At 43.1% G+C, this 14,922-nt stretch overlaps 1 protein-coding gene across 2 annotated transcripts in view; it reads right to left on the bottom strand.

The window, feature by feature from the left end:
- The window catches only part of LOC124204831, a 92,501-nt gene extending 77,926 nt beyond the window's left edge, over positions 1-14,575 (bottom strand). Inside the window, exons 1-6 of one of the 2 annotated variants that reach the window (XM_046602045.1) lie at positions 12,207-14,573; positions 8,424-8,549; positions 6,539-6,709; positions 4,368-4,506; positions 4,073-4,197; positions 2,483-3,361 (exon numbers count right to left, since the gene is read on the bottom strand). In XM_046602045.1, coding sequence (XP_046458001.1) covers positions 2,781-3,361; positions 4,073-4,197; positions 4,368-4,506; positions 6,539-6,709; positions 8,424-8,549; positions 12,207-12,678 — 1,614 coding nt within the window. In that variant the 5' untranslated portion in view covers positions 12,679-14,573 and the 3' untranslated portion in view covers positions 2,483-2,780. Of the gene's footprint in view, positions 1-2,482; positions 3,362-4,072; positions 4,198-4,367; positions 4,507-6,538; positions 6,710-8,423; positions 8,550-12,206 lie in introns of those variants that run through there. The other variant, XM_046602044.1, reaches the window with a different exon arrangement.
- Between the last annotated feature and the right edge of the window lie 347 nt (positions 14,576-14,922).

Genomic DNA, 14,922 nt, shown 5'->3' with positions numbered 1-14,922 from the left:
CCTTCTACCTTAATCACACAACAGCAAGACCCCACTAACGAGAAAATTTCCCAACCCACTACCTTGAACCTACCCATTGCGAGCTCGAACTAAAAGATGGTTACACAAGTCGTAACGAGGCAGTTCTTCCTTTCTGATAGAAATCGAGTGATCGCTAATTTGTAGATTGCGGTGATCCACCTTGTGTTTTTCAAGTGAATGAAAATAATTTGCAAATATTTCTCCATTAAAATGATTGAATAATGAGGGTAAATTTACTAAATTAATGAAATTTAAAAAAAATCCAAAATTGTTTAAACTTGAGTTTAAATTAAAACAAAATATTAAGTAAAACAAGGGTAAAACTTTGTTGTAGCCTTCGTGGGTTGTTTGAGTCTTTTCGAGATGCCATTTTTTTTACCCAATAACGTTGCCGTTTAGTGAATTTTTTCAAAAATAACATAGCGCGGGTACACTCCGGCGATGCTACTTTCAAGGTTTAGGGCTTGTACAATGTACACTACAAGGCCGCAGGCACTGATATGGTTAACCGCTGAATTTGAATGGATTGAAATATAGTTATTTCGAGAATTAATCGCAGTGGAAATTTAGGTCACTAAATAGGTGACACTAAATAGGAGATTCAGACATCGTGTTTATTCCGGTTTATTCATACTGGTCTTATATGAGACACAGTATCAATGACGTCTTTTTGTGGTCTTATTAATTTTACATGTGTAGTCAGGCGATAATAAAATACAAAATGGGTATATTCAATTCGTGGTAAAAAAGTTAGTAGTAGGCCTATGAGCTTAATATCTTCACGCACAAAGAGAAAAATAGTCCGTCACTATGGCAGATTTTTTTCTCTCTCTCTCCATAGTCCATACTCGATTTTCATTTTAATGATTATGAAAATAATTTACAAATATTTCTCCATTAAAATGATTGAACAATGAGGGTAAATTAATGAAATTTAAAAAAATTCAAAGGAATTTTAACTTGAGTTGATATTAAAATAAAATATTAATGAAAATGACCTCCTCTGGGTACTTGCTAATCAAAAGTCTCATACTGAAGTGCATATAAGGACCACTCAACTCACAAGTAGACATTCAACATTTCTCAACGGTGAAATTAAGTTAGTAAAATCAAACTCCAAAGATGAACAATTCTGAATTCCAACAAATGACCACCGCTGACATCCACCAGGCGTACGGCCACATCCCTGCCCTGTGCCAGACAATGCATAGTTTTGAAGAATTCCTTGACACGTCGGACCCAATACCTGAAGCATCGAGGTGGTTAATAAAGACGATGGTGACAGCAGCCAAATTCGGTCTAACATCCATGACTGAGCTCATCGACCGTCTTATAAAGGAGTGTGAATTATTAACCCAGCAAGCGCAATCCGCCCAGTCGGAATCGAAACATTTCCGGCAGGAACTTGATGCCGAAAGGGAAAGGAAAGACCGGCGGATCGCCGAACTGGAAGAAGAAATCGCCCAGGCGAAGCATGCTGCCCAGCAGCCATCTAAAATCGTTGGATATGAGAGAAGTCTCCAATCGATTTGGACTCAACCGGAAAAACAACTCACCGGCCACCACCAGAGTCCAGCAACGTCATTCCAGCAGAACGGATTTGGTGAAACTGAGGGGAAAATTCTCGGCCGATTTATTTCCAAACCAAACCAGACCAACAAGGCCACACACAAGTCTCATCCAGGCTCAGCGCAACATGCTCCGGTAACTTCCGAAAACCGCACGGATGGGCAGAAACCGATCTCTGAACAGATTCCAATGCAACAAGACATTCCAGCCGAGGATTTTATAATTACTTCAAGAGATATTGAGCGAAAGGTTGTGGGTAGCAGCCTCCTGCTTACAAAAATTTTGAGTCGTCACATTGGCCGTTTCCTTGGCCTAGGGGGTCAAAATGCCAAGCGTCTGGAACGGGAATACGGCGTGAAAATCGACATTTTAAAACGCCAAAATCAATTCGAGGATTTGAAAATCGTAATATCGGAAGGAGATGAGGACCGTCGTCGTGCGGCCTCCGACGACATCATCGAGAACCTGCCGGTGGAAGTCCATTGTCCCAACCTGCAATGTTATGGTCACGCATTGAGAAATGCCACATCCCAGTTCAATGTTCAAATCGACCGAACGAACCCGAACATCCCCGGCATGACAATTTGCGGTAGGCTAACCAACTGTCGCCAGGCGTACTATCAGCTGGTGGGCTACAACGACAACATTTTGTATCAGTAATAACACCACACCGCCTTCTGTTTCTTTCATTCTCATTCAGTTTTCCTACTTTCCCACATTAATGACATGGATGGTGTCGACAGATCAAATTTCAATAAAACTAATAAAAAGCACACGCGTTTTATGTTGTTCAATTATTTAAAAAAAAAAAACACGAACCAGCACGTATAGGACTATATTGTCAACAACTTGTGTAAAGATCTACTTAAATGAAACGAATAAATATCTAAAATAACATAAAATAAAAATTCTGGGGGGTTGGGTGGATTGTTGCGCAGTATACAATCACAGTGAGTGTAGCCCGGAGCGAGTGAATAGTTTGTGAGTTGGCAATTGAAACTTTATATTTCCGACAAAGTTTACTATTGTTATTGTACACATTTATATAGAGTCAACTTTGAAGACAATGAAAAACTTCCCCCCCCCCTCTGTGTGTATACTATTACTATATAGTCAACTATTTAAAATGATGTAATATTCATTTGACACAAAGACGTCACACACGACACACAATGACTCCGCTGGATTATTTATCTTTTCTTACTGATATTATTTGCCGGGCTAGATTTGATATACTCAACGAAGATTGCGGCCGGCCGGCCGGCCGATGAAGTCGTTTCACGCAGAAGAAGATGATGAGCGGTAGGTACTGGAGTTACGGTGGTGCTGGTGGTGCTGGTGCTGGTAGAAGTAGTGCCGACAAGGTGGTGCTCGTGCGTGGTGGTAGTGATGGGGGGAGTGCTCGTGCTAATTACATCGGTCGAGGTCGGGAGTAGTGAGGGCGGATCAGTAGTAGTGATGAGGCTGTTAGTAGTGCTGGTAGTAGTAGTATCAAGTGCTAGCTCGTTATCATCTCCGTCATCAACGGAAGAAGTTGACGAAGAAAAAGAAGAAGATTGCGGGGCGGACTGGTTATGGAGGTGGGTGGTGGTGGTGGTGATGGCGGGTGGTGGGGTCAAGTGATGGGGCAGATATCTAACAAGATATCGACGCATACGACGACGACGACTAGCATAGACCCTCGACGTCGTCGTCGAGTCGCTCAAAGGAGTCGCCGTGACCGACGACTTGGATCTATTACGAATAACATGCCCACTTGGGGTAAGGTAACCTTAGAAAATCATGGCGGCATGCAATCAACCAACCGAAAAAATAGGGGGGAAAAAGGGGGAAAAAAATAATTAAATGAATAAAAATAAAATAACTCAATCAAAAAAAAATAAATCAATGATAACAAACTGAATCGGTGGCAATTTTGATAAAATAATGAGAAACATGCAGATATGTATAATTCGGACTGAATTTTCACCTAATGCATGAGCTCTTCGAATTAAAATTGTACCAAATCATTTCGACTCGTCGATATATTCGAATTAAAAAAAAATTAATCCAACGTCGAAAAATGAAGACATTCAACACGAATGTGGCGATAGATAATAGATATAGAGTGTGTAGTAGTATAACACGTAATAGAGATATAGAGTGTGAATGTAAAAAGATAGAGTGTTGCATCATTCGTGACAAGAGAGAGTGAGAGAATGATTTGAAAGTGTCCGCCCTTTTTTTCCCCTTGCTGGCCAACAAACAATAACCCAGCAATTGTTTGTTGGTTTTATTTCGAACGATAGTGTGAGAGAGAATCGTAGTGTGTATATATATAGTAAGAGACGGCAATCAAACGAATAGAGACACTCAACAGCTACAATAAACAATCCAACAATCGAACCTTGCGCCATGAAAAAGTATACAGTGAAATAAAACAAACCCAAAAAATGTCTCAAATCAAATCAAATCAAATCAAAATAAAAAAGAATTGACTTACCGACGCACGTATTGTTGTAAATAAACGAGTAGATGCGCTCGCATTTCTTCTGGTCGTTTCCGGGACAGAAGCAGCCGAACAGCGGAGTCATCCGCAATCCCCGCCAAGCATTGTAGCACGTTTCCCTGCGCCCAAAAAAAATAATCAACGAACGTGTAACAAATGATCTAGATTACATAAAAAAGGCGCAAGACAACGGGAATTGCGATGGGTGAGAGTCGATATTTAAAAAAAAGGAAAATGGTAATTATTATTTTTTTTTTCGTATATCGAAGGAATATAAATGATGATTTACTTATCGCGGCAGACGCCCGAGCGCAGTTTGCAGTGCTCGCGGAAGTCGTTGTAGAGTCTCGTGCACGACAGATCCTTTTGGCAGACGTCGAGAGCGTGAGTGCACGTCGGCAGGGCGTGGATCGGGTACAGGTCCCGCTCTGTACATGTGTGTGTCAAGTGTGTCAAATCAAATGAAGAAGAAATAATAATCTAAGCCAAAACCCAATTTTCGATCATATAGAAAGTCCTCGACTACTATTAGAGATATTTCTCCGTGTCTTATCATCATCATGCATCTTCACGTTTGATTGTGTCGTCCACATGTACACGTATAGAGTAGAGACGCCCGCAATGTCAAAAGTGTCCGTGATAGCATCGACGGCCTCTGTGCTGTCACCGGATGCCAAAAAAAACAAAAAAGCAGAGAGAAGAGGACTGTGTATGTGTGTGTGTGTGCTGCTCTCCGGTGCGGATCGATGTCTTTTGTGTGTATTGAGTCACTCCAGTCAGAGTGCTCTGTGTACATAATAGACACACAAGACCTATACTATAGACGTATAGAGAGTCTATACGTATCGTCTATCTTTCTCTTTTTGAGACTCTGAGACGCGCTCTAGTGTTTCCATTTTGTTTGCCCTTCCATCATTTCTTTTTTATTCTTCGGCGGACGATGGACGGATCTTTATACAGCAGCAGCCAGCAGCCAGCAGGGTACACAGAAATGGAAGACAAACCTTGTCCGCCGACGGCCCGTTCTTTTATACTATAATATAGTACAGCAGCATCAAAGTCGTGTTTGTGTTTGTTTTGATTTCTAATATTCCACTCGAATCGGCCCGCCCTTTTCTTATCTCTTTTTATATATACGGGTTACATCCAATCACCTTGCACTTCTTCATCTTTTCTTTCTTTTCTTGATGTACTTCATAGGTAATCGAATTTTCTGGGGCGGATGAAGCGTGACTGCACCCACCCCCCCGCCGGAGCCGAACGAGAGCTGACCAAGCCACAAAACAGAAAGAGAAAAAAAAAGAGAAACACTGGAAGCTGTGCTGGCTGCTGGCTGCCTCATTGTGTATATAACACACACAGGAGCACAGGAGCAGCCTAGCCTCTCTCTCTCTCGTCTTATTCTCCGTTATATCCGCAGCGAAACAATTCCATCATCTCCAGCAGAGATCGTGAGCGTGTTCGTTTCTCTCTCTTCTATTCCTTGACAAAAGAGCAACTGCCAATGTTGTACAAGAGATGGTGAACTATATGCGCGCCGGGCTTGTGTGTGTAGTATCTATCTCGTATACAATTCATCAAGAGAAAAGAAGAAAGTCTGAGACGACGCCAGCATGACCTCTCCTTTCTCGTCGTCTCTCTTCTTCGGCATTCATCTAATTAGCTTGCGCAAGTGTGGAGCTAAAAGGCCGAATAACCCCATTGCAGCTCTGCTGGTTAGATTCTATCTTGTCTTTTCTATTTAGTCTTGGTGAAACGTTTCCCGAATTGAGCCAATCCTACGGGCTTCCATATTCCCCCCCTCCAAAAAAGTTGTCCCTATAGCCCAACCCCATCTCGCCCCCCGTCCATTTTGGCATTTTCGCTCTCTCTGTGCCAACCTTTGAGAGAAGCGTGCGGATGGGGGAAAAAGAAGAAAAAAAAACCCTTTGAATTAGTTGACTGGCGTACGGAAGTCACGTTCATCCGTATGCACAGTGTGTGTGTGTAGGGGAGGCCAGCAGCTCCACTGGGAAGAATAATCGAAACGCCCGCCAAAAAAAAAAAAAAAAGAAAATCAAAAAGAAGAAAAAAAGATGGTCTATAAAGATAGATCATAATATACATATATAAGCCGTATAGCTCGCGCAGACACACTATTACATAATCAATATAATTCACGAGCAAAAGAAACACACGTACGTATACAATCTATAAAGAATGTAGTAGCTTATTCCTCCCCACACACGAATATATAACTATAGTAGCCTAGTTGAGATTAGAGCGCAAACCTATAATATGTCTAGACATTGTTTTCCGATTGTCATTTTTTTTTTGTTTCTTGGTGGGGTTTAATAGACGACGTGCAACACGGAATAAGATGATCTGCCGGGACAAATATGACTTGCGCAATTTTTATTCTTTCTTATTTCTACAGTATATAATAATAATAGAGGGTTCAAAAAAGAAGAGATTATATACCTTTCTGGGTGGCCACCATGCACGGGTGGTCGAAGAGGGAGTCGCGAAAAGCGTTGCAATCCGGGTCGACGGACGGCTCTCGGCAGAGGCAGGTCGGATGGAAGACCGGAAAGGCTTGCAGGGTCCTCAGTCCGGCCTGACATTTAGTCACCGTCGTCGTCGAGCACGCCACTGTATGTTTCAGAGAGAAGGCGGTCCATCACAGAGTATAGACATTCGGACGAGGCGGGTAGGGGACGGTAGTATAGGTCGATCGTGTCGTCGATCAATTCCGACGTTGGCAAAGCAGCAAACAAGAAAAGACAAAACACACACACAAAAGCCAATGAGAAATGGATGTGTGTAATGTGTGTATATGCTGCTGGAGCGCGACGGAATTCGAACGGCCATAAGAAACAAACATACAACACAGACCGGCGGTGCTGTCTGTATACGCGGGCGATAATCAATAATCGATACATACACCGGTTAGCGTGACTATTTTCTTCCCTTTTTGATGATGGAATATACCTTTGAGAACTTGAATTAACTTGGCGCTCTGACGAAATTCTAGATGTTCCAACGGACAACATGGCGTGTCGGTATATAATTTTCCTTATCTTTTTATTTTTCAATTTGCATCGACATCAATATAAACGGCCCGGAGGTTATAAATAAAAACCATTTTCTGGATTTGGTATCATAGATTTGAATTCGACGGCGGGAAATTCAAATTTCACTTTTCGTGATATGACATATTGGCGGGTGTAGAAACGGATTATTTGAATTAGATTCGATTGTAATATCATAGACGACAACCCAGCTGCATTTGATGCTGCGGACCGAGTGCTAGTGACGGCACAATTCCGCGGCCGTTCGCATCTCAGCCAGCTGCCGGGCGGAAGTTTATACAGTCCGGTAGAGAGAGAGCAAAGCAGAGAGGGTGGACCAAACAAAAAAATGGAATAAGTAAATAGAAGAGATATCTGTCCAAATAAACTTTCCTGTCGAGTCCGAACTTGGTTTTCCGCTTCGACAAGATTCTCATCTAAAGGGAAACTCGGCATTTTCATGAAATATTTCCCACTCCAGCGTCCCGCTTTGTGTGTGTATATACGTATACTCCCACTTGACTATTACATTGATAACAAGACCATGTCTGAATATTATACAGCACGAGGAGGGGACCTAAACTCTGCACTACGTGGGGCCAGCACGGCCCCTCGAATTATCCGCACCACATCACCATTGCTCTTCAGATATTTTCTAATGAAATAATCACGTCCGAATCTGGAGCTAGCTCTCTCTCTCTCTCTCTCTCCACTTTATTTGCGCGTCGAGTTTAATATTATAGAGACTAGATCCCATCATGTTGCATCACATGATTTAACTGGAATTTACAGACGCCCGAGAGTGACGTGACGCTGGCGCCGGGTCCCCTGTCGTCTGCCGACCTATTACGAGACGTGCCTTAAAGGGCCGGCGCTAAGCGGCTAAAAAAAAAGGGGTCCCATACCCGGAACAAGGAAAAATTGGAGGACACTGGGGAGACAAAGGGGTTATATACACTATCTACAACGCCAAAAACCGGAAGGAAATAAAAAGAAAATCAATTATTGACGACGCCCAGTAGGAGCAGTAGCTCTTTTCTTTTTTGCTGGTTGAGTAAAGACTAAAACAAACATTTGGTGGGTCGTGAGAAAAAAAGCCAACTGTTCTTCTTCTTCTAATAGAACCCCCCAAAAAAGAAGATGTTATTCCTTTTCTTTCCTTGGCTCTGCCCCCATTACAACCAGCACTACTACAACAAATAAAAGAAACTCTTAAAGTGTGTGTCTCTAGTAGTATTACTTGAATTCGCCATTTTATATTGTGGCTGTGATGTGTGCTGTTTAAACATGTGTACCTGTTTCCGGGCCGCATATGTGCTGAATCACCGTTTCGATGGACTTGCACGACGGGTCCTCGGCGCATAGTTGATGGGCTAGTAGACAGTTGAGTATGGCGCTGGCTGGTTGGCCTTGATGTAAACCTAGGAGCAAAAAGACATTCGTTGTTTAGAAATTCGTGTGTGTGTGTGTACAAGTTGCGGCTCATTTGACTCTGCAACACGTCGTCAACAACATCAAGTAGGATATGGCGTTGGCTCTCTCCATTTTGCCCCTTGGTTAGTAGAGCGCAAAGAAATCGATAGACACAAGAAGAAGAAGAGAATATGTCTCTCCTCTCTGCTGCTGCTGCTGCTGCCAGCAAAGTAGCAAAACAGCCACAGTTGTGTGTTCGCATGCGGGGCTCTTTTTTTTGGTTTTGCTTTTGTTTTAGATGGGAACTTAAACACCCCCAAAAATGAAAGAATGTGTTTTTTCCCCCCATTATTCTTTTCTTTTTTCTTTTGCGTAAAATGCATAGATATATACCAGCACCACGTTGTTTCTCATTTTCCTATCCAATCCTCGGCTCTCTCGTTCAATCGACAGCACAGGGGCCCAAAAGAAAAGAAAAATTTAAAAGTCAAATTGGGTGATCGACTTTTGTTCCATTTTTCTTGAAATTCTCTTTCTCTATACACACAGCATCAGACTGACGACATACACTATACACAGATAATAAATAGACATCCACTCTGCAAGCAGCAGAGTTTCTTTTGTCTTGATAACATAACTGTTCATCGGGAGAGAGAGACTATTATTCGGACATGTCTAACAAAAGAGATGAGGAACATACAAGAGCATCTATCTAGTTTCTCTCTCCCGCGCTTTTCAGTTGATGATTATTTCCCATTTTCCGTTTCAGCGATTCCCCACTGGTGTATAATAATTAAAAAAAAAAAAGAAAACCGCCGAACTTATTTGTGTGTGTATTTTTCGTTTGATAAAACATCGAGAGCTTTCGCTGGGCTTGTATATACGCGCGATTGGACTGCTCGCTCCATCAAGGGTCTATTTCCTCATCATTTTCTCTATAGGTATTATAACAACGCCCCGGTTGAGATGAGAGAACAATCAAAGAAATCATCGAGCAAGTTGCGAGAAAGACTCTCTCTCCCGTGTATATACAGTTAATGTTGGAAAGGAGAGCTTTGAAAATCAGAGCGAATGCCACTCTACATAATAGCTGCTCCCCCTTCTTCTTCTGATTTTCGTTTCTATTATTGCTCTCCTTAAATTTCCTACACACAACCACTTGATCCCTGGTCTATTTTATTTTATTTTTTGTTCTCTCTTAACTATTTCGGTAAGGAGAAGAAATAAAGAGCATCGAATCATTGCCGGCGTTCTATAATATCAAGAGTTGCCATCCCGCGCGCAGTTTCAAACACACACAGGAGCGCGGGCGGCCGCCAGCACAGACAAAAGCGGAAATCTGGTCGACCCAGGCCAGCCAGCCTTTCTTGACAAACTTCGACTAACTCATTGATGATGCTCCTGTTCTCTCTCTCTCATCTCTTTGTGTATAGAGAGTCGCGGTTGTTTTGACAGATATAATTCCCTCTTGCACTGCTAGCGGTGTGTCCAACCGCTATAATATGGCAGAGTCTCTGTGTGGTTTCTCTTGGAATCGCAACTTTCGTATGATAATATTATTCCTTCCAGAGTTTCCTATATATATATATGTGTGTGTGTACTGAAAAGAGTCGTCGTCTTCTATCTTATTTTATGGCCCCACAAAAAAATAAAAATCAATACACATATAACGAAAATGTCAATTTTTTTTTTGTGACTGGCATCGTATATCACCTATAATATATTTCTCGCCCGGCCGGTATATTAGGTGTCTATTTTGTTGTTACGAAACCTATTTTTCCTATACTTTTTTGTTAGTTTTTTTGTTCGGCTCGGCTGTCATCTGGAATATCACGTTCCCCCTACACTGCACGACATTTGGATATTCCCTCAAGGGAAAGACGCAGTCTATAGCAGCACTCAACAGCCGCAGTGGTATATGTGTGTCTCCCCCCTTTCTCTCTCCTCTTGCGTCCTCCTGCTCCTCTTCTTTCTTTTTCTTTCTGCGATATACACACACACACTTATACCGTGCGACATGAATGTCTCTAAAGAAGATGGAGATAATGAAAAACTTGAGTCTCCCGGAAAGACCAGCAACTTGAAATGACTGGTTCAATACTACTACTACTACTACTACACCACTTAAGAATTCCACAGCAATTCCACTCTGATTTATCAGGCCTATATCTCTTATTCTCTTAAACATGGCGCCATTTTCTCTGTTTTCAAAAAAAAAAAAATGATCAAGAGGTTCCCCACAGACACATACGGACTCTCGTAGAGTCAATAAGTATCGATCGCTTTAAGAAAAATAAAAAAAAAGGTAAAGGATTTATATGGAAAAGGAAAAATCAAATGGAAAGAAAAAAAGAATTCAATCACGGTGGCGGGTGTGGGTGCGCTGCATGGGTGTTTGTGTTAAGCCAACGTCAGCCCACAGCGGGGAGGAATAGACGTTCAAAAGTCGAAAAGCTTTCAATCTAGTACGCCGTACGCATATAACCAATTCCCCACTCTGTGCAGAACGACTGCTGTTTATGTAAAGATAAAGAAGAAATACAAAATCTTGCGTACACCGTACAGTCTATACATAGGTCTATAGTAGGTTTAATTCTAAAGTTATTCTACCAGCTATATGTAAAGAATAATACACACTTTTTTAAAATGGTATACGGTACACCTTATCAATTTGTTATTGCCATTGCACGGTTTTCGGAGGTTATAACGTAACATCGGTGTCAATCACCCAAACAAATCATTAATAGACCCTCGGCGTTGGAGCAAGCGGCCTCATATTCTCCCCATCATCCTCTAATTAGATTTATCTCTGATGTATATCCGGGGCTGAAGATATAGCCTACTGCTATACACAAGTGTTTCCAGAGGAACGTGAAAAAGTAATCATACAACAGTCTAATGTATCCATAGTACCTATATTCCCATAGTACCCGATGGTTTATACATGAAGGGTCGTATAGCGTTTCGAGGAGGTTGAACGAAAAGTGACACAAAGAATATGTTTGATTGTCTCACGAACCAACAAACCCACGAACGAACGAACCATCAAGCGATGGGTTTAGACAACGCCATTAAAGATTGCGGAGCTCAAATATAATAGCTACCACCACACACATATAGATTGGCTCTGCTGGCCAAAGGGACAGCAGGGGGATGGTCCGGTGTTGATCCTCTGATGTGCGAGCGGGGGACCAACTCCAGGAGGAGGAGCAAGTTTGCCGGGAACTGTCTATTCTTTTATTCAAAGATCGAAACGCGCACAGTCGGGAAATACAGGTATATACATATACATATACTATATACGAAAAGGGGGGAGGAGGGGAGATATAGCTGCTATGCTATTTAACTATTTACGATCTCCTATCGATCTTTTACATGTATAGTCCGACCGGACCTTTTTATATTGATGGTCCGGCGCGGAGCCCATAAAATCCCGCGTAAGGTAGCCATATAGGTGTACTATATAGCTCACGCGGAATCGACTGCTGCACAAACAAGTCCGACACGCATTTCCAATCACGCGGGACGTCATTTACTTTTCTCTTTTTCTCTCTCGTCTGATGGTTTTTGTTTTATTTTTCGAGTTTCTTTCTTCTTCTTCTTTTCACCTGTTTGACGCGGTTGGACAGCACAGACGTGATGTGGATCAATACTCTACATAATACCTGTCCCGGTCGTCGTCGGCACGTAATTGCTTCCATCCGGGGCTCCTGGATGCGGATGCTGATGATGGGGGTGGAGCGGAGGAGGCGGCAGAGGGTATCCCAAGTCCAGGCTCAATTCGGGGATGAATTCCGGGTAGAGGAAGTTGCTCGTGTCCGGATGCTCGGACGACGAGTGTGGCGGCACTTCCGTCGAGAATGAGGACGACGTCGTCCCGCCGACGCCGCCATTACCGCCCAATGGCACAGTCTTCCGGATGTCGGGTCCGGAATCGACGGCCGGCGGCAGTAAGATCAAGTCATCGCAGCATTCCCGTTCGGGGAACTCACTGGCGCCAGCCGGCTTCCAGCATAGCAGCAGGGCCAAAACGGCCAGCAGCGGTAAAACCAGCGACGGCCAATAAGTGGCAGGGCCTCGGCCGGCCAGCAGTCTTAGGCCTATTAGCCTTTGGGCGGAGGAAGCTGCCGCTGTCATCCTTTCTCTCTATAGACACTAGCTAGCTAGCCTCTCCTTTTGTCGATTGTTATAACATCCAATTTCACTTTCCGTCTATTATACGCGAGACAAAAGAAGCCTCTTCTTCTCTATTTGTCAGAGTAATAATAGGCTGAGGGAGTATTTAGTCATATCCATTTGTTATGCGTGTGTGTACAATATATCTGCTGGGGTTGTTAGATTATTCTTTGGCGCGTGAGAGATTGCTGGGTAATAAGAGGGGACGAATAAACTGAAAACTCTGTGGCGGTTCCCTTGAAAACTTGGCTTTTGTGCGATCTAGATCAAAGATGTTCATCTATAGCGATGAATAAAGTTTCCAGTTGCTGTGTTTCGACGACTTTTCTTTTACTTTTGATTCTCTCTCTCTCTTTCTCGTTAGGTTATTATTATATCTGCTAGACAGTGCAAGTCGTTATGATACACACAGCCGAGTTTACCTTTTGGGCTTTTGGCGCTGGCGCTCTTTTCATATTATATAGCTAGCGCTCACGTGTGCTGCTGCTGCTGTCTGTTATATATCTCGCACGCTCTCACGAAGGCAAAAGAAAAAAAAACAACACGCCGAGAGAGAGAGAGAAGGGAGAAGGGAGAGAAACACGCCAACTTGGGTTTTGGATGTTGGAGCTTTCCAGATTGATCGATCGTCGCTCGTCGAGTCGAGTGTGTGTGTATATAGAGGAGAGCAGAGCAGAGAGTCGACGTCGTCGGCGGTGAAATGCCTGCCGACTCGTTAAAATATAGACGACCTCAAATGATCCGCCCAGAATTATGTTCTACCCCGTGTATAGGATAGAGGAGGAAAAAGAAAATGTTAAAAAACTTTTTTTTTTTCGATCCCAATCGATTTCTGTTTTTTTTTTTTTTTTTTTTTTTTTTTGTAGGGATTTTTGCTTGGGGGAGGTCTTTCTAGTTGATATTGCGTTCGGTCAAGAGCAGCAGACGAAAATTGGACGATTGATGATGTAATATGTATAACTGTTTTTTTTTTTCTCCCCCCTTGTCTGCTGGTAAACTCGTCGACCTAACCTCAGCCGTGTCAACGTTAAGAAGAATTCCCCCTACGAGATGAAAGAAGAAAACATTTCGAAAATATAAAAAAGGGAAAAGGGGCCACTCAACGAGGTCGGGGGATCGGCGCAACTGCAGCGCGGGAGAGACCGAAGGAACGAGGATGGAGAGTTGTGTAAGATGTCACGATCCGCTTGGGTCCAAAAAGCCACAGGGTGCCACAACTGCCACCAGGGAGCGTCCACATATACAAAAAGAAAAACCCGGAAAAAATTCCTTTTGGAATGTCGAGATTCCTTCTGATGAAGGGAAAACTATCTACTTGAACCCTTTCGAGTTCTCTGTCTCTCACGACGATGATGAGAGCCTTATAGATTGAAAAGGCAAATCCCAAAAGAGCGCTAGATTTGAAATTTAAAACAAAAATCAAACAGCCCGGTGAAAAAAAAAATTCTTTTTATCTTTTGGCTTTTCTTGTTTCGTCGTCCTATTGGCAAACAAACAGGCAGCAAAGAAGAGAAGAGAGTCACACGGGGCCTGTTCGACACACTCTGGCTGGCACTCAGGCAAACGTGAAAGTCGGTGGAGATGCTACAACCCAGCGCAGCAGTTGTGGACAACACCAAAATGGAAAATAGCGGGCGACAGCTGTGCGCTGCTGCGCTGCTGCGCTGCGAGAGAGACAGACGCGGAAACACACAAGTTTTATCTTTCGTCTTTCCCATCCGAAAGGGAAAATATAATATCAGACACGACAAGACACACAAATAATAATAGGAGCGCGAAGACGACACACAGGATTTGACGCACTGCTGGCTGCTGCCGGTCGGGACTGGAGTCGCAGTCGGACTGAGGTGATTTCCCGATTCGTCACGACACGTTATATATCACGATCGAGCGTGTGTGCTGTGCTGTGTGCGGTCCCGCTTCCTATATAGGCGGTCCGTATACACATATATAGTGAACACAGCAGAGAGAAGACTGCGCTTGTGCCCAGCCACTTTTTTATTTTCTTCTCTCTCGTCTCCAGCTGGCGCGGAATAAGGATAGAGAGCACAGCTAGTAGCAAGTAGCTCCTATGCACACAAGCTTATGGTTCTATAGGCACAAACACATGTAAATAGGTGTACGTACAGAGTACAGGGCTGGAAATGGAAAAGGGTCCCAGAGGGGGAGGCGAAAAAAGATATGGTTATAATATTTGTGCAAGTC

The sequence above is a fragment of the Daphnia pulex genome, chromosome 10 (assembly GCF_021134715.1).
Source record: "Daphnia pulex isolate KAP4 chromosome 10, ASM2113471v1".
NCBI classification, from domain to species: domain Eukaryota; kingdom Metazoa; phylum Arthropoda; class Branchiopoda; order Diplostraca; family Daphniidae; genus Daphnia; species Daphnia pulex.
The sequence above is the reverse complement of the archived record's forward strand: the minus strand, read 5'-3'. Positions and strand labels throughout refer to the sequence as shown.